Source organism: Stereum hirsutum (genome assembly GCF_000264905.1).
Source record: "Stereum hirsutum FP-91666 SS1 unplaced genomic scaffold STEHIscaffold_2, whole genome shotgun sequence".
NCBI classification, from domain to species: Eukaryota; Fungi; Basidiomycota; class Agaricomycetes; order Russulales; family Stereaceae; genus Stereum; species Stereum hirsutum.
In genome coordinates, this window is record NW_006763132.1 from 1,271,451 (window position 1) to 1,299,144 (window position 27,694).

The 27,694-nt window shown below is 50.7% G+C and overlaps 8 protein-coding genes across 8 annotated transcripts; 3 read left to right on the plus strand and 5 right to left on the minus strand.

The window, feature by feature from the left end:
* Positions 1 to 50: 50 nt before the first annotated feature.
* On the minus strand, positions 51 to 3,310 carry STEHIDRAFT_118167 (metabolite transporter). Its single transcript, XM_007299739.1, has 23 exons — positions 3,225 to 3,310; positions 3,143 to 3,168; positions 3,061 to 3,087; positions 2,985 to 2,993; positions 2,781 to 2,923; positions 2,620 to 2,723; positions 2,442 to 2,563; positions 2,317 to 2,377; positions 2,052 to 2,252; positions 1,952 to 1,972; positions 1,882 to 1,888; positions 1,788 to 1,819; positions 1,663 to 1,719; positions 1,575 to 1,591; positions 1,454 to 1,506; positions 1,332 to 1,390; positions 1,243 to 1,270; positions 1,145 to 1,181; positions 959 to 1,075; positions 878 to 898; positions 761 to 817; positions 596 to 678; positions 51 to 506 (listed from the first exon to the last, which is right to left on the minus strand). Exons 1-23 carry the CDS (start codon positions 3,290 to 3,292, stop codon positions 372 to 374), a joined length of 1,485 nt encoding a protein of 494 aa, XP_007299801.1. The 5' UTR covers positions 3,293 to 3,310; the 3' UTR covers positions 51 to 371.
* A 1,949-nt stretch (positions 3,311 to 5,259) lies between these two features.
* On the plus strand, positions 5,260 to 6,989 carry STEHIDRAFT_107644 (uncharacterized protein; the record flags this gene model as incomplete). Its single annotated transcript, XM_007299740.1, has 7 exons — positions 5,260 to 5,325; positions 5,394 to 5,678; positions 5,801 to 5,907; positions 5,965 to 6,030; positions 6,095 to 6,171; positions 6,233 to 6,661; positions 6,823 to 6,989. The coding sequence occupies 7 exons, from the start codon at positions 5,260 to 5,262 to the stop codon at positions 6,987 to 6,989; spliced, it is 1,197 nt and encodes a 398-aa protein (XP_007299802.1).
* Positions 6,990 to 7,674: 685 nt separating this feature from the next.
* On the minus strand, positions 7,675 to 9,144 carry STEHIDRAFT_152633 (uncharacterized protein; the record flags this gene model as incomplete). Its single annotated transcript, XM_007299741.1, has 2 exons — positions 7,675 to 7,777; positions 7,835 to 9,144. The coding sequence occupies 2 exons, from the start codon at positions 9,142 to 9,144 to the stop codon at positions 7,675 to 7,677; spliced, it is 1,413 nt and encodes a 470-aa protein (XP_007299803.1).
* Positions 9,145 to 9,451: 307 nt separating this feature from the next.
* On the minus strand, positions 9,452 to 11,893 carry STEHIDRAFT_118168 (MFS general substrate transporter). The gene is given in 11 exon segments (XM_007299742.1): positions 9,452 to 9,965; positions 10,030 to 10,293; positions 10,397 to 10,640; positions 10,713 to 10,872; positions 10,957 to 11,003; positions 11,054 to 11,106; positions 11,160 to 11,190; positions 11,296 to 11,299; positions 11,310 to 11,470; positions 11,526 to 11,591; positions 11,654 to 11,893. The coding sequence occupies 11 exon segments, from the start codon at positions 11,819 to 11,821 to the stop codon at positions 9,718 to 9,720; spliced, it is 1,446 nt and encodes a 481-aa protein (XP_007299804.1). The 5' UTR covers positions 11,822 to 11,893; the 3' UTR covers positions 9,452 to 9,717.
* Positions 11,894 to 13,984: 2,091 nt separating this feature from the next.
* Positions 13,985 to 17,670, minus strand: STEHIDRAFT_72652 (urease). The gene is made up of 13 exons (XM_007299377.1): positions 17,622 to 17,670; positions 17,343 to 17,566; positions 17,044 to 17,284; positions 16,583 to 16,978; positions 16,494 to 16,527; positions 16,331 to 16,440; positions 15,782 to 16,264; positions 15,682 to 15,727; positions 15,564 to 15,620; positions 15,394 to 15,506; positions 15,040 to 15,335; positions 14,835 to 14,973; positions 13,985 to 14,770 (listed from the first exon to the last, which is right to left on the minus strand). Exons 1-13 carry the CDS (start codon positions 17,664 to 17,666, stop codon positions 14,438 to 14,440), a joined length of 2,517 nt encoding a protein of 838 aa, XP_007299439.1. The 5' UTR covers positions 17,667 to 17,670; the 3' UTR covers positions 13,985 to 14,437.
* Positions 17,671 to 18,496: 826 nt separating this feature from the next.
* Positions 18,497 to 19,107, minus strand: STEHIDRAFT_49753 (uncharacterized protein; the record flags this gene model as incomplete). The annotated part of the gene is made up of 2 exons (XM_007299310.1): positions 18,497 to 18,687; positions 18,759 to 19,107. 2 exons carry the CDS (start codon positions 19,105 to 19,107, stop codon positions 18,497 to 18,499), a joined length of 540 nt encoding a protein of 179 aa, XP_007299372.1.
* Positions 19,108 to 19,485: 378 nt separating this feature from the next.
* On the plus strand, positions 19,486 to 21,460 carry STEHIDRAFT_48435 (MFS general substrate transporter; the record flags this gene model as incomplete). Its single annotated transcript, XM_007299193.1, has 10 exons — positions 19,486 to 19,761; positions 19,816 to 19,905; positions 19,964 to 20,034; positions 20,098 to 20,132; positions 20,189 to 20,270; positions 20,327 to 20,344; positions 20,396 to 20,552; positions 20,604 to 20,975; positions 21,036 to 21,150; positions 21,201 to 21,460. 10 exons carry the CDS (start codon positions 19,486 to 19,488, stop codon positions 21,458 to 21,460), a joined length of 1,476 nt encoding a protein of 491 aa, XP_007299255.1.
* A 3,548-nt stretch (positions 21,461 to 25,008) lies between these two features.
* STEHIDRAFT_152638 (oxalate decarboxylase) lies at positions 25,009 to 27,311 on the plus strand (the record flags this gene model as incomplete). Its single annotated transcript, XM_007299743.1, has 17 exons — positions 25,009 to 25,311; positions 25,368 to 25,429; positions 25,483 to 25,556; positions 25,615 to 25,638; positions 25,697 to 25,739; positions 25,802 to 25,829; positions 25,890 to 25,907; positions 25,963 to 26,019; positions 26,085 to 26,197; positions 26,262 to 26,280; positions 26,337 to 26,448; positions 26,502 to 26,704; positions 26,761 to 26,795; positions 26,846 to 26,943; positions 26,996 to 27,055; positions 27,109 to 27,137; positions 27,195 to 27,311. The coding sequence occupies 17 exons, from the start codon at positions 25,009 to 25,011 to the stop codon at positions 27,309 to 27,311; spliced, it is 1,395 nt and encodes a 464-aa protein (XP_007299805.1).
* Between the last annotated feature and the right edge of the window lie 383 nt (positions 27,312 to 27,694).

The following is a 27,694-nucleotide window of genomic DNA, read 5'->3' on the forward strand; positions in this document are numbered from 1 at the left end:
ATGTAGATGTGCACATTCGGCCAGACTGCAGTTCGATATGTATTTGTGGGCCAGGGTTGAATTACTGCGGAGTGCGACGAGTAGTGAACTCTAGCTAAGTGCGGTGCGACGCAGGAAGCAGCTATGACAAGTATGGCAGACAAGACGGTCGAGTCTATCGTGATCGTGGTGGTATGGGGAGAAGATAAAATTGATGACTTCCTCAGCAAAACAACAAGACAAACGAAATCACAGAAATGGAATCGAACAACACGACCCACGAGTAACACAACAACATCATCAACATCATCAACCACGGTCATGTCATGCAAAGGATCCAGCAGGGAGAACAAGAGGGTAAGGAAGAAAAGGTATAAAGAAGGGACCAAAATCTAAGCCGAGATCGCTTCTTTTTCTTTCTCCTGGAGTGATCCGTCGCTCGTAGGCTCGACCCATGATTCGGCACTATCGGGGAGGATGCCCATCTGCGATGTGTCCCAGCCGTGGGCTTCGAGGTATTCGCGGAACTATTGAACAGGATGAAATGGCGTCAGATGCGGTAAGGAAAGCTTGGAGACCAAGTGGACACAGTGCAAGGAAAGGAAGGAGGACGTACAGCGAGATCTTCGTTGGCCATTCCATCCGCAGAGAGAGGCCTGATGAAGAAGAAGGTTATGAGGGCGCTCAAGATGGCAAGGCCTACATGCGAATCAACCGACGAAGGAATTTACGAAGTCAGTATGAGTTTCCACCACAATTTAAAGGAGACGAGTGGACGTACCGCTGCCGACCCAGAAGGGTCCAGTGTTGCCCTTCGGGCTGTCCGCTCCGCCAAATGCTAAAAGGAACACAATGAGTTGTAACATTACGATAGCAAATAACCGAATGCAAACCGTACCTGCGATCATGGGAGGGAAGGCTGGACAGAACACAGTCATCATCAGCTTGTGACTTTATAGCGAGGAGATGTGAAGCATACCCCAAGTACCGACGAAAGCACCAATCTTGCCCATGGCCGCTGCGATACCGTAGAACTGACCACGAACGGCGGTAGGGCTCGATTTGGAGGCGAGGAGACCAAGGCAGTTACCGGGGCCTGCAAGGTACAAAAACGAATGAGCGTGATGAATGGCTATCGGGACTGGACATGTCGAAGCGCGCGTACCGAATTCGCCGAATGACAGGAATATACCGTAGACAACCTGCGAAAGGTCAAGAAAAAGTCAGATGACGGTGATAGGTTGCAGATTTGGTAGAGCATACCGCAAATGCGCCGATGTTGTCCACGAGCCTTTGAACGAACGAGATATCAGCTTGGTGCATCGAGAGTATCGACGCGAAGATGTAATCACTTGGTATACAATCCACTCATGATGAAACCGATGATGGCTTGCAACAAGAGGCCGGTGATCTGAGGAAGTTACATAATGAGTCAGAGGCGGAACGATAGGGCTGGTCAGCATGGTATACTGACCATGGTGTATTTGGGTCCGAGATAGTCGACGACGAATGCGCCGGTCATCGTTCCTAAGCAAGTCAACGAATGATGATCAGAAAAACGCGGCAAATGAACGTTTGTTCGGACTGTGACATGCCTGGGATATAGAACAAGCTGAATACAGAAAAACCCGCTGCGTTAGTGTCATGTAGTAGGGTAACACCAAGATCCTGCAGACTACGCACTTGATGACCACATTCCAGCCGAAGACAACTGTAAGGGACGAGCTGCCGCCGGTGATGCTGTAGGAAGAGAATATGAGCATTGAACGTCGTACTTGATTTGGGCCACGGGATTGAACGAGACGTACGTGTCAACGACCGTTGAAGAGTACAATCCGAACTAAAGATGCGCATAATAGTATGAGTATCTCCCAGCACGCTATGTCGTAGCGGTTGACATACTGGATATCTGTGGTGTCAGGAGTGAAATTGAGTATTACAACAGTTATGGTGACAAGACGGACATACGCACGTAATGAAATCGTAGATGAACCTGCAAACATCGAGAAAACGGCTCTATTCAGTAACTTCGCAACTTCTGATTCCACTGGCACAACGAGCAGAGAACATACCACGTCAAACAGATGGCAAGCAAGCTAACCCAATAACGGCGAATGATCAAGAGATAGGGAATCTTAGCGCGCTTCATCGAGTCTCTCCTGAATCTGGTGGGCTCGACCATCTTGAGACGCCAGATGAAAACAAGGACGGCCGGGACGACACCAAGGCCGAGTGAAAGACGCCACACGGCACGGAGGTGGTTGTTACCGAAGCTACATGGAGTTTTTGTTGAGCGTTTGTATGTTGGAGATGATGAGTGCAAAATGGGAGACGCACATCCAGAAAAGGACGAGGGGGACGAAGGCACCGACGACGAAGCCCCAATCGATCATGGTGTCTGGAGCAAAGTTGGTAAGTAAGTGACGATATTGGAGAGAAATTTACGAAATTGTTTCACGCACTGGTGGCAAGGACGAACCACCTGTTCTGGGCACGTTTGCTGATACCTTCCTCCTCGGATTGCTCGGAGGCTGCGACGGAGCCACATGGATATTCTGCGCCAATACCAATGCCGAGCAAGAAACTGTCGAACACGGTGTTGAGACACACTGCTCGCAAGAGAATAAGCTCTGCACTGACCGGCAAGCACTAAGCATGGCGAGCATACCACCCAGACTATGGTGTGCGCCTGAGGAGGCAGCAGAGAGACCAGAGAAGAGAGCAACAATGCCGGTAGCAAGCATCTAAAGATGGCGCAAGTTGGTTGGACCTGCAGACAGAGGGAATACTAGAAAACAAACCATTCCGAATTTACGGCCCACTCTATCGGAGAGATAGCCAAAGGTGAGCATGCCGACGACCGTGCCCGCAAACGCGAGAGAGCTGAGCGTCTGGCTGTAATTGTGAGCAGCAATGGCGTCGGAGCCATAGATCTGCTTCAACACTGTTTGATGTGCATGAGGGGTTGAAGCTGGAGGGTGAGAAGTGCATTGTATGTTACGCACGAGTATTCACTGTCGGGGAACTTAGGTTAGTATAACCGAATTGGGAAGCGGTATTGGGGACATGAGTTGTGCATACCGCTTCCGATGACGTTGTTCGCATAGCCTGAGTAAACACAAGTGAGATTTCGAAGTTGGCTTTCGGATGAAGAAGTGCAAACCATCTGAGAAGAGAGCCGTGCCGGCACTGTAGGGAGACAAAATTAGGTTGTGAGAAGAGAGAGAAATGGAGAGAACACGGACGCAAAGATCATGGAGACCTTCGAGAGGCCGCGGGGGGTCGACTGAACAGCGACGACGAGGTCTGCCATGGCTGCTCCCACTGTGACTTCGCGATGGACGATGAGGGAAAGAAGAAGGCCGGCGTCCGCTTATCATTTTGTAGCCAGGTTTTATAGACCGCCGTCAGAGCTCGCTGCTTTCGCCGACTTGTTCGTTCCTGCATCACTTCATATCTCGCCCCGACGCACGCGCGCTCTCCGCCGGCTCCTATTGGCGGCCACTCTCCGCTCATGACGCCGCCCGTTCTCGTTCGACATTTCCTCGCACAATTTCACCCGAATTTTTCTCTTCAAGCTCACCACGTCAGCGCTCAGCACCGGCGCCGCAGTCGACGCGGACCCACTCTGCCACGTTGTCTATCATAGACAACCCATGCGGGTCTTGTTACTTATCGCTGCTCTCTATCTTTTCTTCTGGCATACGTACTTGAACTCCTGGCTCCGACTCGTACCATCTCCTTCAGTATCGACTCCGACTGTGCCTCATCGCACCAGCCATACCCTATCAAATAATACATATTCCACCTAGTGGCCTTCATCTGCCAACGTTTCTCTTTGTGCCTATGCGACACTAGTGACTTTCGCGCGGCTAAGGCACTATCCGCACAGTACATCCATCTAGAGCACCCGATTGCCATCTCTGACACCCTTGGGCCTTGCTCCAACCAAGCTCCAACTGACGCCTCCTCGACATCTACTCTGCATTGCGCCCGGACCGCTTCCCACCATCGTGCGCCCACCGTCGCCTCCTTCCGTCCAACTTCCTTCCAAAGACTCGACATAGCTTTTCTTCATGCTCCGGCGGCAACTCACATCTATGCTCGATTTGTCTTCTCTTCGTTATGGACTCTATATAAGGACTCGCACCTCCTAGTTCAGCTTTCTCGGGCTGACAAACACGCCACCCAACAGGGTCAGGGACCACACGGAGATCTCTTCGGTCTTCTTCACATTCTTAGAGACACCCCACGGCCACTGCGCCCTTATATTTGGGGCCTCCAGCCAACAATCTAAGTAGTCGGAGGCACCAAGCATTAATGACCGTCCACAGCCTCATTACGGAACCCACTCTAACCCAATACACCTTCGTCTTTGGAAAAAACCACCGGTGGTTTTGTCTCTGCCTGTGATCCTGCTTTCCTGTTTCACCGTCGCCGTTTCCCGTCCCAATCTGGAACACCTTCCTGTGCGACTCTGAGTGAGCTCACACAATGAGCTCACCTAATCGACGGAGTCACAGCCGGACCTGTTTTCCATCTCACCAAGTGGTAGTATCAGACGTCGGAGAGGTATCGTTGGCCGTACACCGTTGAATCAACGGTGAATAGTATGCTATACGGAAGCAGCGATAGGTTAAAGTTATTGTAAATAATGTCCCTTGATGAATACACATTGCGGGGAGTAGCACTATACTTCATCAACGTCCAGAAAGTTCAGTCTGCATTCACTATTTAGTTCAACCAAAAGGCCGTTGAATGATGTGGGCCACCATTGCACGCCACAGCCAGTTACAAACTCCGCGACCCTCCACCCGGGAAGTGCCGGAGCCTACGTGAGGCCTCTGGAACGCCGATCACGTCTGAACCTGAACGTCGACCACGACCACGACACCGACCTACTCTGCTCTGCCCGCCGCGCCCGCTGCTTCTCATAGACGCTCTTTCAACTCATTACCTCCTGTATCTATAGCTTACGAGTGAGTACAGCGCCCAATGTTCATCTCCAGACTGACCCTCGTGTTCTCTCATTTTCTCCCTCTTTCCCTTTGCCTCGTATCGTCGCGAAGAAAACCTGTAATCTGACCTGTTGTTGTCTTGTTTTGTGTCCTATGTTGTAATCGCGTCGCGTCGCGTCACGTCACCTTCCTGTCTTCTTTGTCACTACAACGCCTGTCATCTCGCGCACTCTCAAACAAAAGACTCTTTGAACCTTCGTCTATCATCTGTTTGACCTTCAAACGTTTGACTTTCTGCTCGACACGCAAGTAGAACAAAAACATGGCGGATGACGATTTCGACCTCTATGGTGAAGATGACAGCTTTAAGCCAAACATCGATCTCCATGTGAGTTCGCCCTCCACGCAGCTTTCATCCGCTCGTACTGACCAGACTTCGCTTTTCCGCCGTCACAGATAGACCTAGACGAGTCGTTTGAATCCGACACACAGGAAGAGGAAAAGAAGCCTGCCTCGCCTGTAGTAGGGAGCAAACGTCCAAGGGAGGAAGACAACGACCTACCCGACAACGTACCCGATATCAACGACCAGATCGAACAGAAAATCGCCACTGTGTCCGACTCCAACTCAAATTCCGGACCACACATGAATGGAAACTATGGCGGCCGGAACATGGGCGCTGGTATGGGTGCGGGCGGTGCGGGTACTAATGATGCACTCTATGTCGGAGATCTGCAATGGGTCCGTATATTCCTGCCTACGTATCATGGTGGCGTTCTTCTTTGGACTTTGTATTCACGTTTGCTCTTTTCTTGTCGTGACAACTATATCTCCCTTCGTCTGGTTTTCGTTCGGACGCACAGTGGACTACGGACGAAGACCTCCGGAAAGTAGCACTGAACGTCAACGTCACGGTTGATCACAAGGACATCACCTTCTCGGAACATAAGGTCAACGGCAAGAGCAAAGGGTACACATTAGCATCCTCTAGTTTGCCTTCTATCTTTTGACCGCGACACATCCACAGTGTGGCCTACATCGAATGTGGAAGCCATGAAAATGCTCTCGCCTTGAAGAACTGGCTTGATAACAAGTGCGTATTCCTCTACGACCATTCGACGCTACTCTTCATGCTCATATTCTGACCTGCCCAACAGTGACTTCCAAAATCGTCGTGCGAACGCCAACTTAACCAGCTCTGCTCAGGGTAATCCTTTCCGTACGCTCCCGAAAGGTATGTACTTTGTTCGTAGGTCACGTCGACAAACCCTGCTGACACCTTCATCCTCAAATAGAGCCACCTCCTCGAGACCAACGCAACCAAAACAATATGGGAGGCGGTAACATGAATCGTGGCGGTGGCAACTTCCGTGGAGGAGGTGGAGGAGGTGGCGGTGGTGGAAGCGGTGGCGGAGGTGGAGGTGGAGGCAACCATGTAGGCGGTATGAACAATAATGGCATGGCCATGCAAAACATGAATGGGGGTGGCGGCATGAACATGCGTGGCGGAGGCATGATGGGCGGTATGATGCGTGGTGGTATGCCCGGTGTGATGGCAGGTATGGGTATGGGAGGTATGGGGATGGGAATGGGCATGGGCATGGGTGGTATGGGTGGCATGGGCTTCGTCGGTGGTGGTCGTGGGGGCATGATACCACAGGGCCCCAGGGGCGGCATGATGAACGGTGGATTCGCTGGTCGCGGGGGGATGATGGGTGGAATGGGTACGGTCTCTTAGTTCTTCCTCTTTTCTTTTTTCTCCCGCAAGTCCTTCCAAGTCACTCCTTGTAATATCTCACCCCTGTATCGCATCCCGAGCCGAGCCATGTTGTACGCTGAACTGTGTTTGTTGATACCCTCGGTTGTTTTTTTTTTGTATTTTTAGGTGGAATGGGAATGATGCCTGGCATGATGGGCGGCGGGCGAGGTGGCTTCAACAATGTCCAGGGACACTTCAATCCGGCATTTATGCAAAACGCACAAGGCGCTGGACAGTATGGACCAAATGGACCAGACGGGCCACGTAAAAGGTTCAAGCTCGACGATTCATAGTCGGCTCTTCAAACCAGTTCGGACCAGGTCCAGGAGGATCTTGATCGGGTTTTCAGTTGGTTCCGTTGAGATCTTCGGGGTCCGCGAACGGCGAACGTCCTTTGTCTCTTCTCCGTCTGCGTCACCTCGACTGCTTTCTCTACCCATATTTGTTTTGGCACATACGTATGATGCGCTATCTGACCGTTGTCGTTTTTCTTTTGTCCTTGTTGTTTTCGAAGTCGTTGTTCTTTTTCCAGTCCCCTGCGCTATTCGCACATACACGTCGTGTCCTCCATCTCATCACTCGCAAGGATCTGTGTCGGTGCTTGGGACGCATGTAATTACCGCGAAGGACACTGGGTTATCATAGTATACAATCGCAGTGTGTATATGGGGATCCTGGATCGTCTGTTATCGTTGCTGTCGTCGAGAATTTACGTCCGATAATGACGAGGGTAAATATAGGTAGAGAGCTAAGGTGAAGAGTGATAAATGTGGAGGCAATGCGTGATGGAAGAACAGGATATAAATGCGTGATCATTCGATAGGGATAGGGACTGGGAACAGACAAGAAGGCAAAGAATTGCGGGGAGACAGTAAAAACAAAACAGGTTCATATACATAGCGATGGACATACACTTTCCGGGGATACTTGACCTGATCCGCGACGGATAGTCCACGAGATAGAAAGGGTAGAATGACATCAACCCCTTCGCTCGCGCTCAAGCTTGCGTCTGCGCTTCTCCTCTTCCCTCCGTTTCTCTTCCGCCTCGGCCTCCAGATCTTCTTTCTTAGCCAATCGCGCACTAAAAAGCATGGGGCGTCAGTATAAAAAGCAGGTAAGAAGAATCCGTAAGACGAACCTTCGCGCTTCCTCCATTTCGACCTCTCTCGCGTCCACCTCCATATCCTCGTCATCACTGTATACGTCGCGCTGGACATAGGCCCCTCTGTCCTTTCCAAACAGCTTCCAGATCTCTGCACTGATGTCGTTTGCGGGCGAAGCCTGCGTGCGACGCTTCGATGGTGGAGGGGAAGGCGAATCCGACAAGGAGGGTGAGCGAGTACGTTTCTTATTGGAGGATTGGGGAGCGCGTTTGATGGAGGGAAGCTTGGAAGAAGATGGTGTGTTGCGAGAGGGTGCGGAGGGCCGGGATGTGCTGGCCAAGGAGGATTTGGAGTCTTGTTCCCGTCTGGCCAGAGAGCCGTTAGCTTTGGAAGAGACGGCGGTCTTGGTGGATGATGATCTGGCGAGCGACGGAGCTGAAGGTCTGGAAGATGCGGCACTGGACGCAGATTTCTTGGGAATGGGAGCAGCCATGGCAGATGAGGACGAAGTGGCAGTAGTAGGAAGTCTGGTCGCAGGTGGAGTACTGGTGCCCGACGCAGAGGGTGAAGCGGATGAATGGGGCCGTGTATGTGATTTGGGCTTCGTCCCGAACCAATTGTTGAACTCGCGTGCTTCATCACCATCGAGGACCTGGGAAGCCTTGGCCTTTGCACGGTCCTGCAGGATCTCGTCGATGGTACGGGTGTCGCGCTTGTTAACATTGAGCTTTGTCAGGGTATTAGGCATCGCAGCGAGCCGAGCACGAACGGAGCCGCCTGCGTCGGGAGATGAGAGCGCATGAGGATTTGACGGGGTGGCGAGGTCGATGGCTCCTCCTGGCAGGCGTGCTGCATGCTTCCCGTACGATGAGGCCGCACCCGCGCGCTTTGACGAGGCTGCAGTCGAACGACGAAGCTCGAGCTGGAACTTACGTTCCCGTTTCTCCTGCCGAGTGAGCGCCATGGCACCAGAGCCGCCCTCACCGCCGTCGTCGTCGTCTTCATCGTCGGAGAGGTTCCTGCGCTTGGAAGACGGCCAGCGAGGGCCACCGTCCTTGCCGTGAGCCTTCTTGGGACCGTGAAGGAGAGACTGACGCTGTTCTTCCTCCCTGCGCTCCCTTTCCTTCTCCCTCGCGAGCCGATCCTGCTCTCGCTTCTCCTGTCGCTCTTTCTCCCGCCGCTGCTCTTCAAAGTGGCGCCGCCGCAACTTCTCCTCCAGTTCCTTCTCCTTCCTCTCCCGCTCCTCCTGCTGTTTTCGTTCCATCTCGGCCTTTCGTTCGCGCTCCTTGAGTCGCAACTCGACCTCGCGTGAAGAATGCTTTGTGTGAGCCTCGCTCAGCGCCATCAGTGCCGCGAAGCTATTCATCCCGCGATTGTGTGGTAGGAAGAGAACGAATAAATACAGCGACAATAACAGATAATGTGGAAAAACTCGTGAGTCTCTGCCAGCGGAGAGACAGCAGACAGCAGCAAGAGAGCGTAGAAGGGTAGGTAGGTGGTTGGGTCAAGGTGTGGTGAGGCTGTGAGCGCCACTCGGCGCGTGCAGTATTGGGCTTTGGCCTTGTTTGCGCGTGCCACGACAGCTCTTCGCTTATTCTGGCAAGACAATGACTGTGAGCCCGCATTTAGCAGGCGTCGATAGCTGAACATAAGCACTTTTGTATTTGTGTGCTAACAGTAGCGATCATGAAGAGAACGGAGTTAAAATCGGGCTCCTAAGTACTCGTTCTTTTTTGGTATCCAGACGATATGCATGGCAGAAACATCCCCTGGAAATGATGATTGATCCGAAAAATAGTGAAAGAGTATAAACATGTGAATGCAGCGGGAGATATCTAAAGAATTGCATCCATAAAAAAAGAAAGAACCAAGTGCTGGTTTGGGAAAAGTCGTAAGTCGTGAAACCGCACCAAGCCACCTACTTCCTCCACACCTGCGTCGGGAGGGTCGTAGAGAACGCCACCGCCACACCAGAAGCTATTGTAAGCACAAGATAGACGAAATACCCGTTGAGAATTCCGTGCTTCATCGACAGCGAGAACAGCGAGTTTGCTGCGGCCGGGCCAATCGTTCTCATGACTGATGTACCGAGTTGGGCGATACCGTTCGTGGCACCGAGAGAGGCCTTGTTCGGGGATGAAGCGGCAATGAAAATGAAGGAACATCCTAATCAAAAGCGCATGAGAATTGGTCTCGTGCCACGAGTTCGCGTTCCAACCAAAAGACGCACCATATGAGAGCGAGACAGCAATCGACAGCAGGGTTTGGAAACCGGCAATGATCCACACGAGTGTAGTCACTGCTTGCGCCTCCTTGGCTAGTGCACTCATAATGGGGAACAGAGCAAAAACCGGAATGAAGGTAAGCATGCCTGCCACGAAAACCTTCTTCGTCCCGAAGTGGTCATTGATCCTGGCGAAGAAGAAGATTTGGAACAAGCCATTGAAAAGACCAAAGAAGGCGAGGAGGTAGCCGATAACGGGAGGGGACAGGCCTGCAGCAAGGGAGATCAAAATCAACAGAAATGATGAGTACGACAAAAACGTTGGTTCGTGTTCACTGATAACATGAATTCAAGGGAAGAATAGACTGCGCACCGAGCCCGCCCATCTCTATGGGCGTGGAGAAGAACAGTGGCTGAACGGCACGGTATGCGATGTCCATCAGAGAGAGGGAAGCATAGTTAGCAGATGCTATGAGGACACGCGGAACCAAGAGGGCATGTATAGGATATGGTTTGTCTGCTTCATCCACCGGCGGCGCGGAGGCCTCGTCTGCGAGCTCTTGTTTGCTCTTCTTCGAGGTGAATAATCGGCGAATCGGCGTGGGTGAACGTACGGTCTAAAGCAGGTGAGAAGAGCCGACAGATTTAGTACGGTTTAGTCCCACACACCGACTCGATTTCGAACCCACCTCTTTGAGGAATGTGAAGGTGATGACCCATGCAAGTGCGGAGAAAGTCGCCGGGACAGCGCAGGCGAGGAAGTAAGGATACTTCTTGAGGAATTCTGAGTGGCCAAATGTGTCGGGGAATCGTTCTGCGGGCCGAGAAAGAGAACCGCCAACCATGGGGCTATAAAGAAAGAGGGTTAACATTTTATGCTCAGACTCAAGCTCGCCGTGCTAGAGCAAAAGCACGACAGTGAAGCCTACGTACCCCAAAACAGAGCCAGTGAGCCAGGAAATAGGTAGGAGCGCATAGATCTGGATTTCCAATTAGCATTATGCAGAAGCTGCGGATAAGGGAGTGTTACCTGAGCAAGGTTCGTGGGGTCCGCAATCTCTGCTACCATCGATTTCAAAACACCTACAACATCATGTCAAGAGTGAAGACTCTTACAACATACATCGGATACATACCGATGTTGCCGTTGAGCGCACCGTTGAAGCTGAGTTTTGGTTTAATGATCAGACGTGGACGGGGTCCAAAGTAGTGCGGACTAACCTCCGACTAACAGACGGGGGCAGACATTCAGTAACAGTTGAGTATCAAAAATCGAGGATGCTGACCTTGCCACGGCGCCCCAATACGTCCTGCTCAAACCGAAACAATACATCGAGATTGAAAGCCCGAATAATCCTGTCAAAATGACAGGTTTTCTGCCGACAATGTCGGACGTGCGACTCCAGTGAAGGACAGTCATCGCTTGGGTAGCATAGAAGATGGATTGCTAGGACGGCAAGCATTGATGAGAATGCACAAATCATTGAATAGACAGTACTCACCATCAACCCTACATACGTGCCCACTCTGGACTCATCTCCGTGTGTGACCCCAGACTTCCTCACAAACTGAAGGTCGGAGAAACTGTCAACGCCGAATGGACGTGATTGTAGCGAGAGTGGAGACTTACCTCAGGAGCAAAGGGATATATGACTTGTGATGTGAGGGGCTCTGACAATTGAAGAACAAGGAGCAGGGATACTTGTGCCCATGGAATGGCTGTACGCTTCTTGGGGTGATTTTCCCCCTCCTGCTGGAGGAGGGGCGTCTCTTCGTCGGTAGTATCTTGAGCGGTCATAAAGGCGGTCGTAGAAGAATAAAAAGAAAATATGCACGAGAAACCCTCACGGCTTCCAAACACTAGAGGAAGGTGGGGAGAGGGAGCGAAGAAAGACTGGAAGAAAGATTGAAGCCTGCCATCTCATGTTATTATACTTATTCGACGTCGAAGAGCTTCCATCTGAAAGCGCTGACTCGATGACTGTTCACGCCACAATTTGACCGATCATCACGTAACTGAGGCCTGGTTCCGGAAGTGGTCCGTGCCTTCAACAGTGTCGTCGGCGTCGGCGAAAACGAGCCCACTATTCGCTCAACGTCATGAGGCTCGACGCGAGCACGCAAAAGCAGTCATTCATGAGTTTATCACGTACTTGCTTTTCTCTCAAGCTCGAGGACAAGGTCGATGTGTCGAACCGGAAGGAGGTACGTACTTATCGATTTCCCCTATCCCGCCTATTGGCAGACTTTCGGACCTCTTGAACCGTATATGTCGAGTTCAGTTGCTGTGCTGAAGCTCTCTTCTGTCCTCACTTTTTCTCCTGGGACGGACTGCCGTCTGTTCTTCGAAAGTAACATCATGGGTAAATATCGGGCGTCGACCTATATAGTGAACACCTGGGCTGGACCTATAGTCTGAGTAGTTTTGAAAAAGTGGGCCGGTCGCGGTCTCCTCTACAGGGCGCTCTCGCATCTCAAGACATTTTGGGCCGAAAATCGCCGTCGCAAGGTGGACCGCAAAGCCCGAGTAACTCGCTTTGATTGGATACCATGTGACCTTCCAAAGGCAAGTTAGTCGCAGGTAGTCGCCACATCAGCCGGACAAAGCAAGGATCGTTTGGCGGAAGGAAGTAGCATTTTGTAATGGTGGATTGGATTCTAAACGAGAGGACACTTGCCCACTGGCACTCGCTTTGGCCCAGTGGCACGGGCGGCACACAGTGTACGCGTGTCGCTGTTGATCCTTTTGTTCTGACTTGGCGTTGATCGATCATCACATGACTCTATTGTTCCTTCTGTATAAAGGGACATCGTTGGAACCATTTCGAAGCTATTGTCCCACTCCCCTTTCAACCTCACTTCTAATCTGTCTGCATTCTCTAGCCCTATGTCTAACCCTTGCAACTATATTTCACCAGGCCCCCATGCGCCCTCGCCCGTAATGTCGACTGCACACCCTCGTGCCCTATCTGGGGCATCCGGACATGCGACCAGCATCTGCCGTCCAACGCCACAGGCCTCGAATGCAACCTCTGTTCTGCCAATAGCCTGTCGCGACCGAGACCACCGTGTGGCGACAACCTCATCTGCTGATACTGCGAGTCTTGCTCAGCCTCATCCCAAAAGAAAAGTATCCTTATGGGGTCTAACCTCTGTACCGGTGCAGTATTCTCCTGAGGTACGTCCATGATCTTGACGCGTGCGATATCAGGCTAACGGAGGCGAATTTATATAGCGACCTTCTTCCTGTCCACCTACTGGTGTTATCAGCCACCAGCAACCGCACGAACTTAGCAGCGGGCTAGACGAAGAGATACCCGGTCTATCTTTACTGGCAGGACTGGATCAAAATGATATCGCTACTGTCGGGCTAGACGACGAGATACCCGGTCTGTCTTTGCTGGCAAAACTGGATCAGAATAATCTCGCTACTGTCAACGGTCCCTTGTCGGCGAGCTCTGGTGTCCCAAGATTCTTCTGGGGTGCTGAACGTTCCTCCGATAGTAGGTCTGACACTCCTCCGTTATCTGACGGTTCCGACTATTCAGAAGATTCCGAACTGGACGATGTTATGGACAATATCTATGAGGTCAAGCGAATGATGAGAACCAAAAAGAAGACCCCGCATACGACGAAGGCTCTTTCCCAGTTTCATCCCCTACGTAACCTGCGCCCGGGCTCAAATGTCCACAAGGATGAGAAGGTCAGATGGTTCAAAAAGCCTATCCATGGAAACACTGCTAGGTACAGGCGTACTATCGAGCAATCCCGGGCTGCACGGTATCGTGGTGTTCGAGGGTGAGTTCACTTCAGTTGTATCTCGTCCCGTCATCTTACTGACAATATCTACCGTGTAGTGAATGTGATCGATTCTTGATGAATACGGGAAAGTATGATCATTGCCTGTTCTGCAAAAAGGACACAAAATTGCAACGAGTATTAGTTTATGCTCAACGTTGCAGGTGGAGGAGTGACGGGTACCAATAGTCAAGCCATATGGCCGGCCCAAGTCGTATTCGATCGTCTACTACACCACGCTCGAATGGGATGAAGAGTGACAATTTGCAAAGCGTGTATTATTGAGAGGGATGACTGAGGGTATCGCTTGTAACATGTCTACGTCCCCTGATGAGTCGCAATTACCGCTCAGGGTAAATGTAGAAGGTGCTCTTTACAGATACAAATTTCCTGTGCAAGTCTCTGCCCCTGTGTTTTCTCCATGCGTCCCTATAGTACTCTGTATAGAACCTTCTGCGTCATGCCCTTCGCTTTCTTCGTACAGTACATATGTTCAAATTTATTTCCGTAATAATACCTTACACCAGAGTATTATCCTATGCCCTACGTCTTTCCTAATGATAAAAAATCCTCATGCCACAAAACATTGATGATCTTTGACGAATCAATCGACCAATCAGAAAATGTTGTAGACTCTCGCCAGCGGCAGTTTCGTAGCGGGCGCAATGTCGACGAGCTCCCCGTCCGCCCGCACCTCGTAGCTCTCTGGGTCGACCTTCATGCGCGGTGTCGCATCATTCCATTTCATATCTCCCTTTGTCAAGGCCCTGCACCCCTTCACCGCTTTGAAACGTTTGGAGAGCCCGTAGGAAGCCATGACGCCTGAAGTGATTGAGATTTCGGAGACGAATGTGACGGAGTTTAGAGCGGCGGAGGCCGGATAAGACCCCCACATCGGTCGGCCTTTAACTGGTTGAACGGTCGGAATAGATGCATTGGCATCGCCCATCTGGAAGAGCAGAGGTAGAACAATGTCAAGGAATTATTGATGTCATCAATCATTAGACACCTACTTGAGACCATACGATAACTCCAGACTTCAGAACCATCTCAGGTTTGGCACCAAAGTTCTCAGGCTTCCAGAGGACGAGATCGGCTAGTTTTCCAATCGATACATCTCCAACTATATGGCTTATGCCATGTGTGATAGCACTGAATGACTGCATTAATGGAGATACTAGACGGCAGTAATAGAGATGTGGCACGGAACAGACGTACGTATTTATGGTATACTTCGCTATGTATCGCTTGACTCGCCCGTTGTCGACCCCTTCTATGTCTCCCAGAGATTCCAGAGGTCCTCTGAATTCTCGCATTTTGCTTGCCGTTCTCCATGTACGACTGATCACCTCACCAACGCGGCCCATTGCTTGCGAATCGGAGCTGATCATGGATATAGCACCCGTATCGTGGAGGACATCCTCGGCTGCCACCGTCTCTGCGCGAATTCGAGATTCTGCGAAGGCAAGATCCTCAGGGATACTTTTGTCCAGATGGTGGCAAACCATGAGCATCTGCAAAAATGATGAGTAAAAATCCTAGTGATATATATTATAGAGAGTGATCACACACGTCAAGATGTTCATCGAGGGTATTGTTGGTATATGGACGAGTGGGATTGGTAGACGACGGAAGAACATTAGGAAGGCCGCACACGACGATGATGTCGGGCGCATGTCCACCACCTGGAGAGCACAAATTGAGGACAAAAAATGGTGGCGAATCAACGTGGAACCACTCACCAGCCCCTTCTGTGTGGTACGTATGGATTGTGCGATCCCCGAAGGCTGCGATGGTTGCTGTGATCATAGGTGTTAACATGTCAGGCTAGTGCAAGAAAAAAAGGATACAGAGACGGACATTCGACGAATCCACTCTCGTTCAGTGTATCTGTGTGAATGTTGACCTGTTGAAAGTTAGAGGTAGTGCGATGACTTCTTTGACCAACGGGTGCACGAACCTGCACATCGTACTTATCGCCGACATCCAGGCAATTCACGATAGCAGCCGGTGTTGTACCCCAATCCTCATGCAATTTGAGTCCAGCAGCACCTGCCTTCACTATGTCCTCTAGGCCCTTTGGTCCCGCATCGTTGCCCTTGCCTGTAAAGGCAAAATTCATGGGCATTCCATCTGTGGCAGCAAACATGTGCTGGAGCGCGAGAGGGCTTGGTGTGCATGTTGTAGCGTTAGTGCCTGCGCTTGGACCCGTGCCACCTCCAATCATGGTGGTCGTCCCGACTGCAAGAGCCTCCATGACTTGCGTGGGCGTAATATAGTGCACGTGAGCGTCTATGGCTCCCGACGTTATGATGAGCTTTTCACCAGCAATAACCTCGGTATTGGATCCTATGACGAGGGAAGAAGGGACGGAATCCATCACATCCGGATTTCCTGCCTTGCCTATGCCAGAAATGACGCCATCCTTGACACCTATATCGGCCTATAGGAGACATTGCATTTGGTCATGACACGATGATTCCACGACAACGATGAGCAAGGCTCTCACCTTGTAGATCCCTGACCAGTCGATGATCAAGCAGTTCGTAATGACAAGGTCTAGAGTTTCCGCTGCCGATCTGTTTGTGGCCTGACCCATCCCCTCGCGGATGGACTTTCCTACAAGAAAGTGAGCTTGTGTGCCGACGAGAATACGTGATGAAGAAGTTTACCACCACCAAATTTCACCTCATCTCCGTAGATCGTCTTCACAGAAACAAGGATGAACAAACAGCAACCACAAGTAACCGATTCCTCGCACCATGTCACGCTCGACCTCAATCCATAATGCAGTGTCCCCTAACCGAACCCTGTCACCCACGGTCGGGCCGTACATTGCGATGTAGGCCTCTCGCCCAATATCGGTGTCCTCATGGACCTCGAGCGCACCAGGTTCCGCTACATGACCGAACCCTCTCTGAATCAAGTTGTTCACGATGCTCTCCGTCCTTCCCAGGTCGAAGACTCCAGACGCAAGAGAGTTCCCGCCGGAGATGACTCTTTCACCAGCAATAGCACACAATGTAACTGACTTGGTATCTCCAGGTTCAAATCGAACAGCGGTTCCGGCAGGTATATCCAGACGCTTCCCATATGCCTTGCCACGGTCGAAAATTAGAGCGGCGTTTGTTTCGACGAAATGGTAATGAGAGCCAATCTATTTCAACAACCATCGGTTAGTGGAAGAAAATAGGTCCACGAGAGTTTGTCAGAGATGTTCACTTGGACTGGACGGTCGCCGTTGTTCGTGACACGAAGACGCACGCGGTCCCGACCCTGATTGATGACTATCCGTTCCTTCTTTGCGATCACAGCTCCCGGTCCCTTCTCGCGAGAGTACTCCGAGGGATCGATAGCGGGGAAGCTGTCTATGGATGGGACGGGAAGGAAGGAGCCATAGAGAGCAGCATCCAAGTCCCCTTCATCCGTGCAGATTGGATCGTGCACGGTAACAAGGAATACGCTACATACCACGGTCGTAAACCTTGAGAATATAGGCGGATAATTGAAGAACCACGTACCCGTCCTCGAATGTTCCCTCGACTTGGATCTCGTGGAGAAGGCTGGGTACGGCAGGTAGTACATGTCGTGTACCCAGCATGGTTTTTCCATGCTGCATGAGTTCAGCGACGGAGTGCTTTCCATCGCGGATACGCTCTTGCAGTTGAGACGCGATCAGAGCTGTAGCTTCCGTCTGGTTGAGTCTCAGGCCCCTGGCGAGACGTTTCTGGGCTAGAAAGCCGGTCTGTTATTCAGAATTAGCTACATTAGTAATCTCACGAGGCAGTCGTTGGACAGACCTGGTGTAAAAGTAGCTTCTGCTCTTCACGAGGTAGGAGGCGCATCGCTCAGGACTGGAGGAAGCAAGGTTGAGTTGTGGAAGAGAAGCTCAAGTTGAAGAGATAAGATAGCGAGAATACAGACCTTTCAAATAGTGATCACGATCGATCCCTGTTTACCAGCAGGACGGCCCCAGCGTGCCTAGCTGCCACTCTTATTGAGGCTGAAGCTGTTGACCTTCGAGTCCAATGCAGTCGACGGTATTACGGGTGTAGGCGCATAATCTAGAGGAGACCGAGCACACATGCAAACTCAACGTGCTTGGAAAGCTCAAGAAGGCCCCGTGGGGCCCCGTTGTGTTGCGTTATTCTTGGTGTCCCTATTCTAGGCGATGCCCTTGTTCTTCCCTCGAAAAGCACGAACTGCTGCGACTTGCCCGCGCCATGGCACCTATCTCACCGCCATTGACAGCCTCTCGCACAAGCCTTCGTTTATCATAATGCATTTCTTCACCTATGTCTAAAAAATCTTCACTTTTCGGCTTCAACCTTGTCAATAAAGCTACCCTGGCTTTTTATAACAAAAAGGGAGTCTAAACTGACACGCTGCGATGAGTACTGGGCCACTACAAAAGTACAATTCGTAGCGCGCCATACAACGAACGGAACACAGGAGGAGCAGGGCATGGCAGCACTCAGATCTCGAAAGAGTCCATACCGACTCAAAAGACAAGATACACGGCATCGTGCGCGTCCAAGAAGTATATAGCTTGCAAAAAGCGGTGAACCGTACGCATGATTAGAAGACAAGCGGTCGGTCTATAGAGCCAGCGTGCTCAGCATCAAATGACTACTAGTGACGGTATGATTGTGTTCTCACCTTTTTGTGAAACTGGTCAGGACCTTCGTCTTTTATGCTCTAAGGGAACATGAACACCCTTTTCACAACCGCGAACTGTCCCATCTTCGTCACAACAGTTCCACTGGAAATTCTCAGGGAAATCCCGTCGGTTTTGTGGCGTATCCTCCGGACCATGGCAATCGGGATCCCAGTCGACGAAAGCCTCATAATTGACTTCCAAGTCTCCTATGAAGAGTGTGAGGATTGACCTGACATTCTACTTCCAGATGGAGAGCATTAGAGAGCCTATGACGCACCTGGATGATATTGGCACTCCCCTTGCCTCCTCTTTGTTCCCACATCAAACTCTTCGTCGCAGTGGTCACAGACCTCCCAACGCGATGCGACCTCCCGCGTTCGTTTGCGGACGACGACTAACTCGTCCGTCAAGGCTTGCTCTGCTGCTGGCAGAGTATACACCAAGTTCGTCACGAGCTGGCGCAGGCGCTGTTCAGGTACGGTTTGTATGGCATCGAGTAGCTGAGGGCGAGTTTCCTCGCGTGGGATGCTGCCCTCGTCTTCCTCATCAGGGTACGGAGGCGGAGATTGTTCGGGGTCTTCTTCGAGATCAGAGGGCAGGTCAGTGAGATCAATAACTTCGGGCATTCTTGCCAGTGAGGAGTCGAAGAAAGCAAGAGGTCGAAAGGAGCAAGAAGTAAGCAACGGACGCGTTGGAGCCGTCGAGAGTGTGAGTGGCCCCGAGCAGAAGCAGCTATGCCCTTTTCTGGTGACTGGAAATTACGTATATGTGGCGTGCACGAGGCCGGGGCCAAGTTCTTTTAGGAACTCGCGGTCTTCAACTAGGCTAACTTACTACATCGTCCTCGACGGTATAGTGTTGTCTAGAGCTACTAAGAACATGTCACTCCAAGCTTAAGCGCTGTGCTATCTCTCTTTTGTTCTACTCAAATTTTCCTCACGTACACGGCTGACACTCCTTCCATCAATCCCATTTACTGCGCACACTCTATCCCCACTTCGCTCATGTCTACGCCAAAGTCAAGCACCCCATACGACAGTGACGAAGAAACTCCTCTTCTTCAACACTCTGCTAGTTACAGTCACGATACAGACGCGACTATCATAGAGACGAAAAATTACACCCCTCTACCGAAGCTCCAGATCGGGATATGCCTTTTGATACAGTTTGCGGAACCTATCACCGCGCAGTGCATTCTACCCTTCATCAATCAGTTGGTTTCCGAGCTAGACATCACCAATGGAGATGAGAGGAAGGTTGGTTACTACGTTGGCATCATTGTACGTCTCCTTCGTGCTCTCTTCAGACTCCAATTTCCTTGACCCGGTCGGTAGGAATCGCTTTTCTTTGCGGTGGAGGCAGTCACCGTTCTACAATGGAGCCGCCTCTCAGATCACATCGGCCGGAAACCCATCCTTCTAATCGTGCGCCCATATTTGTCCAATCGTACTGGAGTGACTTATGGCTGAAGGATGCGTTTAGGGTCTCATCGGACTAAGTATATCTATGTTCCTATTTGGACTATCTCGCACATTCTGGACTCTCGTCATTAGGTATGTGCACTGTTCCTGTCACGGAAAAATTGGGACAGTATTCAACGAAAGCGTGCATCTTAGCCGCTGCCTAGCTGGAGGTCTGAATGGAAATATAGGTGCCACATCTCCCTTCTTTCTATCTCGCCAGTTCTCATTAATCATTCCCGTGCAGGTGTCATGAAGAGTACCATGGCCGAGTTGACCGATGAGACAAACATTGCCCAGGCCTTCAGTCTTATGCCCGTGGTGTATTCGTATGTTCCCCCATTGTCGAAGCATAATGTGCAGGCGCTGATATCTCCCTCTTTAGCTCCGGCTCAACACTCGCGTAAGGATCCTTTAGGACAATTGTTGCACCAATGTTGACACAGTTTGACAGATCTTTCATGGGCGGCATGTTGTCCCGCCCTCATGATCACTATCCTGGAATATTCGGTGGCACTTTTTGGATCAACTTCCCGTATTTTCTCCCTTGCGCCGTGGCAGCATCATATAGCGCATTGTCGTTCGTCATCACCGCTGTTTTTCTGAAGGAGGTATGCATATTCCTGAACCATGCCACATAATCCCTCTCTGACCACTCTTAGACTTTGCCTAAAGGCAAGCGCGCGGGAAGTCAAGACTTCGTAGAAGACGAACCTCTATCGCACCCCCACAAACACCAGGCCATATCTATTCGGAAGCTTGTCACGTATAAACCTGTCGTTCTATCCGTCGGCAACTATGGTTCTCTTGCCCTCATCGAGATGGCCTTCTTGGCTGTCCTACCACTCTTTTACTCCACTCCCACCGAACTCGGTGGTCTGGGCTTCCCTCCGTCCACTATCGGATACTGTATGGGCGCGTTCGGAATCATGAACGGTGTCTTTCAAGGGCTCTTCTTTACCAAAATAATCGGTAGATTAGGGCCCAGGCGATTATTTATGGTCTCAATGGGCGCTTTTACGCCCATATATCTAGTGGGCCAGTTTACCAAAAGGTCGAAGGTCCATTCACTGATACCTGTTACATCCGCATAGCTATTTCCCGTGATAAACATACTTGCCCTGCGCAGGGGGATGTCGTTCTTCGTTTGGGCCCTCATAGGACTTCAGCTCTGCCTCACGGTAATCATGGACATGGCCTACGGTACGTGTTTCCGAAAGGCCGCAGTGGTATCTTCTAACCCTTTCAACCTTTCCCAGGCTGTGTTTTTATCTTCATCACATCCGCCGCCCCAAACCAACAGTCTCTAGGGGCTACCAATGGACTCGCTCAAACCGTTGCCTCCATTGTACGCACTATCGGCCCCGCCTTATCAACTTCCATGTTCGCGATGTCGATTGAACTCAACATCATGGGCGGATATGGCGTATATTTCATTATGGCCGCCCTCTCGCTCTCGTCCTTAATCCTCGCAGCACGTCTCCCACCCTCAGCCTGGAAGTCGAACGAGGCCAGGTAGACGTTCGACGCAGCACCTATCGGTACACAGGTGCCCCGTTTACATTTTCCCCACTCATAGAGGGTATTGTTTCTGCTCGTATCTGTTACCCTATTTCAGCATTGTTGTAGCATCCATCATGCCAAGCAACGTCCTTTCATGATTTCGCTGATTCCATTGAAGCAACCCTAGTACCACAATCAATGCCTCTAATGGTTATATCAAGGGTGTTCATGCACGATCCGGATATGGTTCACATTCGCTTGTGTGATGTGTTATTCCGGACTCGACCTGAAAGGGATTGTTCCCGCTCTTATGACCGGTCTGTCAATCACACTCGTCTAGGAAAGTTACCGTCTGGATACGTTTTCCTGGGAGACCACTGGTCCGTTTACGCCTAATCGTTGCAGAATGAGTTGCCCAGCGTCACTTCTTCATCTGATTTCACGTCGTCCACGTTGTCGACGTCTCACACTCACGAATATGCAGATGACTCTCAGCCAACCTTCGCTCTCGTATTGTAACAGTTGGCTTCCTCTGGCCAATATTTCTGCTAATTCTATGTGTTTTCCCGCAATGCACCTTGCAGCGCTGTGTAACCTCTTCCGCGCTGAGCGTGCGATGGGCAGAACATTCTACAGAATGTGTGACCAACAGTTCTAGCATTCTACAGGATGGATGTAGAAGGATGTATATCCTACTATCATATCGTAACTCTCGGGCCTGCCCTCTGTCGCACGAGCATTCATATTGTTGTGTTGGGTGTCATAACCGAGCCTGTCGCGTGAATATTTGTGCTCCATAACTGCATTGGAAACAGGGGCCAAACAGAAAAATCTCATGCACTATGATTGAAGACATAGAGGTTGTTGTTCATCGCTCTTTCTCGAAGCCGACCTCTGATGCTCACTGCCCTTATTAACAGGCCTGATCCTTCTCTGCGTCTTCACGTTCACCTCGGCCTCCACGGACCGGCATGCTCAACCGCAAACTCTATGATCTCTCACCGACGTCCTGTGGGCAAAGCTGCCCAGGATCATACCGCTACGTGTGCGCGAAATACAGACAAGCGGATTGGTGGATTGCTCTTGCGTCACCTCAGGGTAAAAGTCGGGCGGACGTATTCTAATTCAGCAGTACTTCGAGATCGTCCATCTGGGATCCCTCGGGAATCTCGGTGCGTATTACTCTCCCACTGTTTAGGTTCGATGAGAAGTACGATGCACCGGCGGAAGTTGAGGCACAGCGAGGGTATGGCGAGCCTTTTAGAGGAGCGTTTTAATTCCGCGAAAGGCTCATCCTGATATTTTCGGAATGTTGGTACTTGTGCTAGCATTGCTAAAAGCATCCAGGAAGCACAACAGGTGACACCAGTGTCTTTGACCGGCATTTGTTGGATGCTAGCTGGCTGCCGCTTTGCGCCGCTATGGATGGCATGTTGAGGAATACGGTGCCCAAACACATCACCCTTATGGACGGAGCGCTCAACCTGCGAATGGAGCTGTTGATATATGTTCTTGTCCTAGTTGGCCTTGCACTCAAGAGTGCTCGATGAGTAGCGCTGTCTTTTCTAGCCGTTCTCCCGCCCGACTATTCGTTCGGTAAAGATGTGGGGGCAAACATATATCGTATTGACATTCTATCTTCTGTCGTGTCTGTGAGTGCCTTTGACAAGCCGTACTTCAACTTGTACACTTTGATAGCTGACAAATATTGTTCGTCTACTCACTATCATAGTAGACCATCTCAGTTAGATTCTTTTTCCGACGTCAAGAGAGAATGGACGGGCAGCACGAGCCTGCTCTAGCCCAGAATGCCGTCCCCACATAAAACTTCACTGCGAACATCGGTCGTGCAGCGTCTCTATATGTCTCAACACGAGGTATGTATGAGCCTGACTTCACTTCGACCCTAAGAAACGCAAGCTGATCTCCTATTCCTTCTGGACTGCATCTTCCTCCGACGTACATCGAATCTGATCGCGCAGCTGTCGCTCCGCTTTTCTCCGCGCCTGTTCCTTCGCAGTCGGACTTCAACGTACAAGTTCACCTCTGCATACGCCTCATCACAATGCTGGTTGAGTACCCAACATGTGATGTCAGCCAAACATGGAGTTTCCTCGCTGCTGCAATTGTTCGGGGCCGTCATGAATTACTGTGGGGATAGCGCTCGTGAGGGAGACCCATATTACATGTTGTGCTCATCCTCAGAAGGTAAAGAGCAACCCTATCACCTTCCGTGCCTTGGGGCTCTCACCTCTGCCGTTCGTCGGACTTCCACGAATGTGATTGTGCGGCTCGAGCTGCTGACGTCTTCCGCTACTCCATCGAGTCTCGATGTACTAGTCACGAGTGCTCAGCTACCACCAATGCGACTGCTGTCAGTATGAGCACAGACTGGTCATCGCAAGGCGTCTCCGAGAAGTGCGTGCTGTCTAGTCATCGGGCAGGGCACAAGCATTCGGGAGTTGATGTATAGATCAGTCAATATTCGTGCGTGAACCTTGATATGTTCTTACATTACCCGCTCACACTCTATGTAGGGTCAAGAGACGGAAACACTCATACTACGTTTAAGTTACAGCTCATCATGATGCAGGTTATATTGAGGTGAGTCTCCTAATATAATTCAGCTCACCTTGTTACAGCAGCGTGTTATGATGTTTGGGACACTTCAGCATCCCTTGTCTGGCTATAGTAGCCAACGTCACAGCCCTTCTTCATGTTTTGCCCATGGTACCAGAGCCCTTAGACTGGTCGCCAATGGTATTGAGGATAATTGATGAGATGGGCGAAAACGGAAAGCACTTCCTGGACCTGGTCGCATTCCGCATGCCATTTGTTGTTGTCGATGCACGATTGGACCTTGACATCCCGTAACTGTGCCGAACGGAAAGAGTCGAAAACTTAGCCATTTCTCCGGGTCGTAGAGCGGAACAGCTATTAATAGCAGTCGCAACCGCATCTAATTTTGGAATGTTATACGTGATTGCGTGGAGAAACATAACATTATTTCCCAGTCGCTAAGAATGAACGCAGATGTGTACATTCGCGACGGCTCACTATTCCTCCCTGTCGAGTCTACAGGAGAGAAAAGTTCGATTTGTGGAGAACTCCCATCGGATGCCCGAGCGGGCTTCAGATAGTGTACTGGTCCAGGATCCGGACGGTCTGGTGGTTCATGCAGATCGTATGGGTTAGTGTCACAAACACTGTACTAGCCCAAAATCGTTCGGAGTACGTCGGGAGATTAGTGGCTTCTTCATCATACAACGGTGAGGTCATGCTTCTCGGGATGGAGCGGATTCGTCGCCCGATTCTATAATGACGGTAGCAGTTGGGTCTACATACTTGTTTTGGGGCCCGTGTTCTTCTTCCGCGTTGCTTACTCGCGCCATAGTCAGAGATGAACCACTCAGCAATATCGACCTGGACCGTATTTCGTTCCTTCGTCTACAACCTATTTTTCACCCGGTAGTCGGACGCGCGTGACATCCTCCCTCGAAGCGTATAAAGGTGATCCTGAAATGCTCACAACCCTAGTTCGGTCACCCCGCTCCCTCTTGTGCAATGTTGACTCTCTCCCGCCAGTTAATCTGCGTCGTTTCTCTCGCTGTAGGGGCTTACACTGCTCCGGCTGCCTCTTCGTCGGACGTACCGCTCTCCCTCTCCTCTGCTCTTTCTGCACCATCCGTTTCCGCTGCATCTTCTACAACAGAGACTGCTAGTGCTTCTGCCGCTGCAGCGAGCCCTAGCACCACAGTCCCTCTAGCACCGACAGCTGCTAACGGACCAATATTCACCCCGGGGGCAGACGTTCAGCCTTCGCCTACCAGAGGTGCACTTGGTGGTTCCATTTTGGGGCCTCAGAATGTGAGCTTCACGGCTCGTTTATCTGTTCTGATAATAATATGCTCGTCTATTTCTAGATTGCTATTGACCAGCAGAACCCTGACATCCTCGCGCCTCCTACAACTGATCACGGAGACGTGTACGTGACGTATTGTGATTGAATCATCAGAACTGCATTGACGTTGTATTCAGGTCCAACGCCAAATGGCCATTCGGCCTCAGCCATAATCGCCTCCAGACCGGAGGTTGGGCTCGACAACAAAACAGTGAGATCCAATCTTCTCTGTAGCGCCGTATCACTGTTGACGCATCTTCTCCATACAGTTGAAGTCATGCCGATGGCAACTCGTGAGTCTCCAATTACTCTCATGGCTACTGCTGCACAGCCTCACACCACTATGTTCAGAAATGGCCGGTGTGAACATGCGTCTAGAACCAGGCGCTATTCGGTGCGTGTAATATTCGATCCGGATATAGGCGGTTCTAACATCGTATGGACCTATTTCGGCAGAGAGTTACATTGGCACAAGACCTCGGAGGTAAGTCTACCGGTGGGTGTATCTGAAAGGACAGCGTTAACACAAGGCATCTTTGCGCAGTGGGCTTATGTCATTAAGGTTCTTCATCACTCCCATCTTCTTCTGAGATTATACCTTGAACGTTGCAATATAGGGATCTACTCAAATCTCCGCGGTGGACCAGGACGGCAAAAACTTTCTAGCCACTGTGGTAAGGAGTGTTGGAGGTGACCCCTCCACTATGACCAGTTAGTCTGACGAGTACACTGCTTACAGGAACCCGGCGATCTCTGGTACTTCCCGCCCGGGATTCCACACTCTCTCCAAGCCACGAACGAGTCGACCGATGGTACCGAGTTTTTACTGGTGTTTGATGACGGTGCTTTCAGGTGAGCTTCAGGGTATCGGCCTGGTTGGACCAACGGGTATACTAAATAGTTTGGGTATAATTAGCGAGGATGCCACATTCTTGGTAAAATCTATCGGAACCAACTCCCTGCAACTGTCATTCTCACCTTATTTATTTAGCTTACCGACTGGTTATCTCATGTCCCGAAAGAGGTCCTGGCCAAAAACTTCCAGATAGATATGTCCAACTTCGATGGGATTCCTGCACAAGAGCTATACATATTCCCAGCTGGTACGAAGACTGCCTCTTCAGTCAATATATCCCACTGACCCTGTATATTGTAGCGCCCCCACCGGTTGACGCATCAGCACCTCCGGATCCGATGGGCGGAGTACCTGAGGGGTTCTCCTTCGCCATGTCCCAGATGAATGTAACGCAATTAAGTGGAGGGACCGTCAAGATTGTGGACTCTACGAATTTCCCGATTGCCACGACTATTGCCGCTGCAGATGTTACAGTCGAGCCCGGCGCCATTCGTGAATTGCACGTAAGTGCTTGCTCTCTACTTATGATGTATAAACGTATACCGACGAAGTTACGCAGTGGCATCCCACGCAGGACGAGTGGTCCTTCTTCCTGTCAGTTATCATCTTCTACGATGCATGTTCTCAACTAACCGTTCCCATAGTGAGGGTACTGGACGAATGACTATCTTCGCATCTCAGAGCAACGCTCGAACCTTTGATTACGAGGCCGGAGATGTCGGATATGTACCGGCTTCGATGGGTAAGAGCCTTGCACTATGATTGGCATCATCATGAGCTCATGGTCTGTCTAGGCCACTACATAGAGAATGTCGGCAATACTACCCTGCACTACTTGGAAATATTCAAGACAGGTATGCCATTTTCCTCAAAGAGGAAGTAACATATACTGACAGCCGTTCGAAAGATCGTTTCTCGGACGTCAGTCTTAGCCAGGTTAGCCCTCATATTTCTTTTCTCGCCTAAACGTGCTAACTGACGATTATTTTTCAGTGGCTGGCACTCACCCCTCCCGCTCTTGTGAAGGCACATCTCGGGTTATCGGACGAAGTCATCGCTCAGCTGAACAAGACCAAGCAAGTGGTGGTCGGGCCGCGTACTTCTTCATGATCGAGTAGCATGGTATCTCGTCTTGATCGCTCCACACATACGAGGGTATTATGAACGGATGAAGGTTTGCATGTAATGGTCGTTATGGACATATCATATCATGAGGACGAATGAAAAAATTCGCATTACGATTTCTACGACATTTCATTCAGACAGAGTGTGAAACATGTGATACCAGTGGGGTGTGCAGCCGCTTCTCATTAATAGAAGAGAAGGCATAACAGTATGATGCAGCTTGGGAAAAAGTAACGACTTCTGATTATGGTTCCTGATTCAGAGTTTCGTAGGTTTTAGTGGTCCAGAGACGCCGATGAGCGTGTAGGAGACTCTTTGAATTAGCTCTGAGTACCTGATAGCCCAACGGGCATCTAGAATCGAAATAC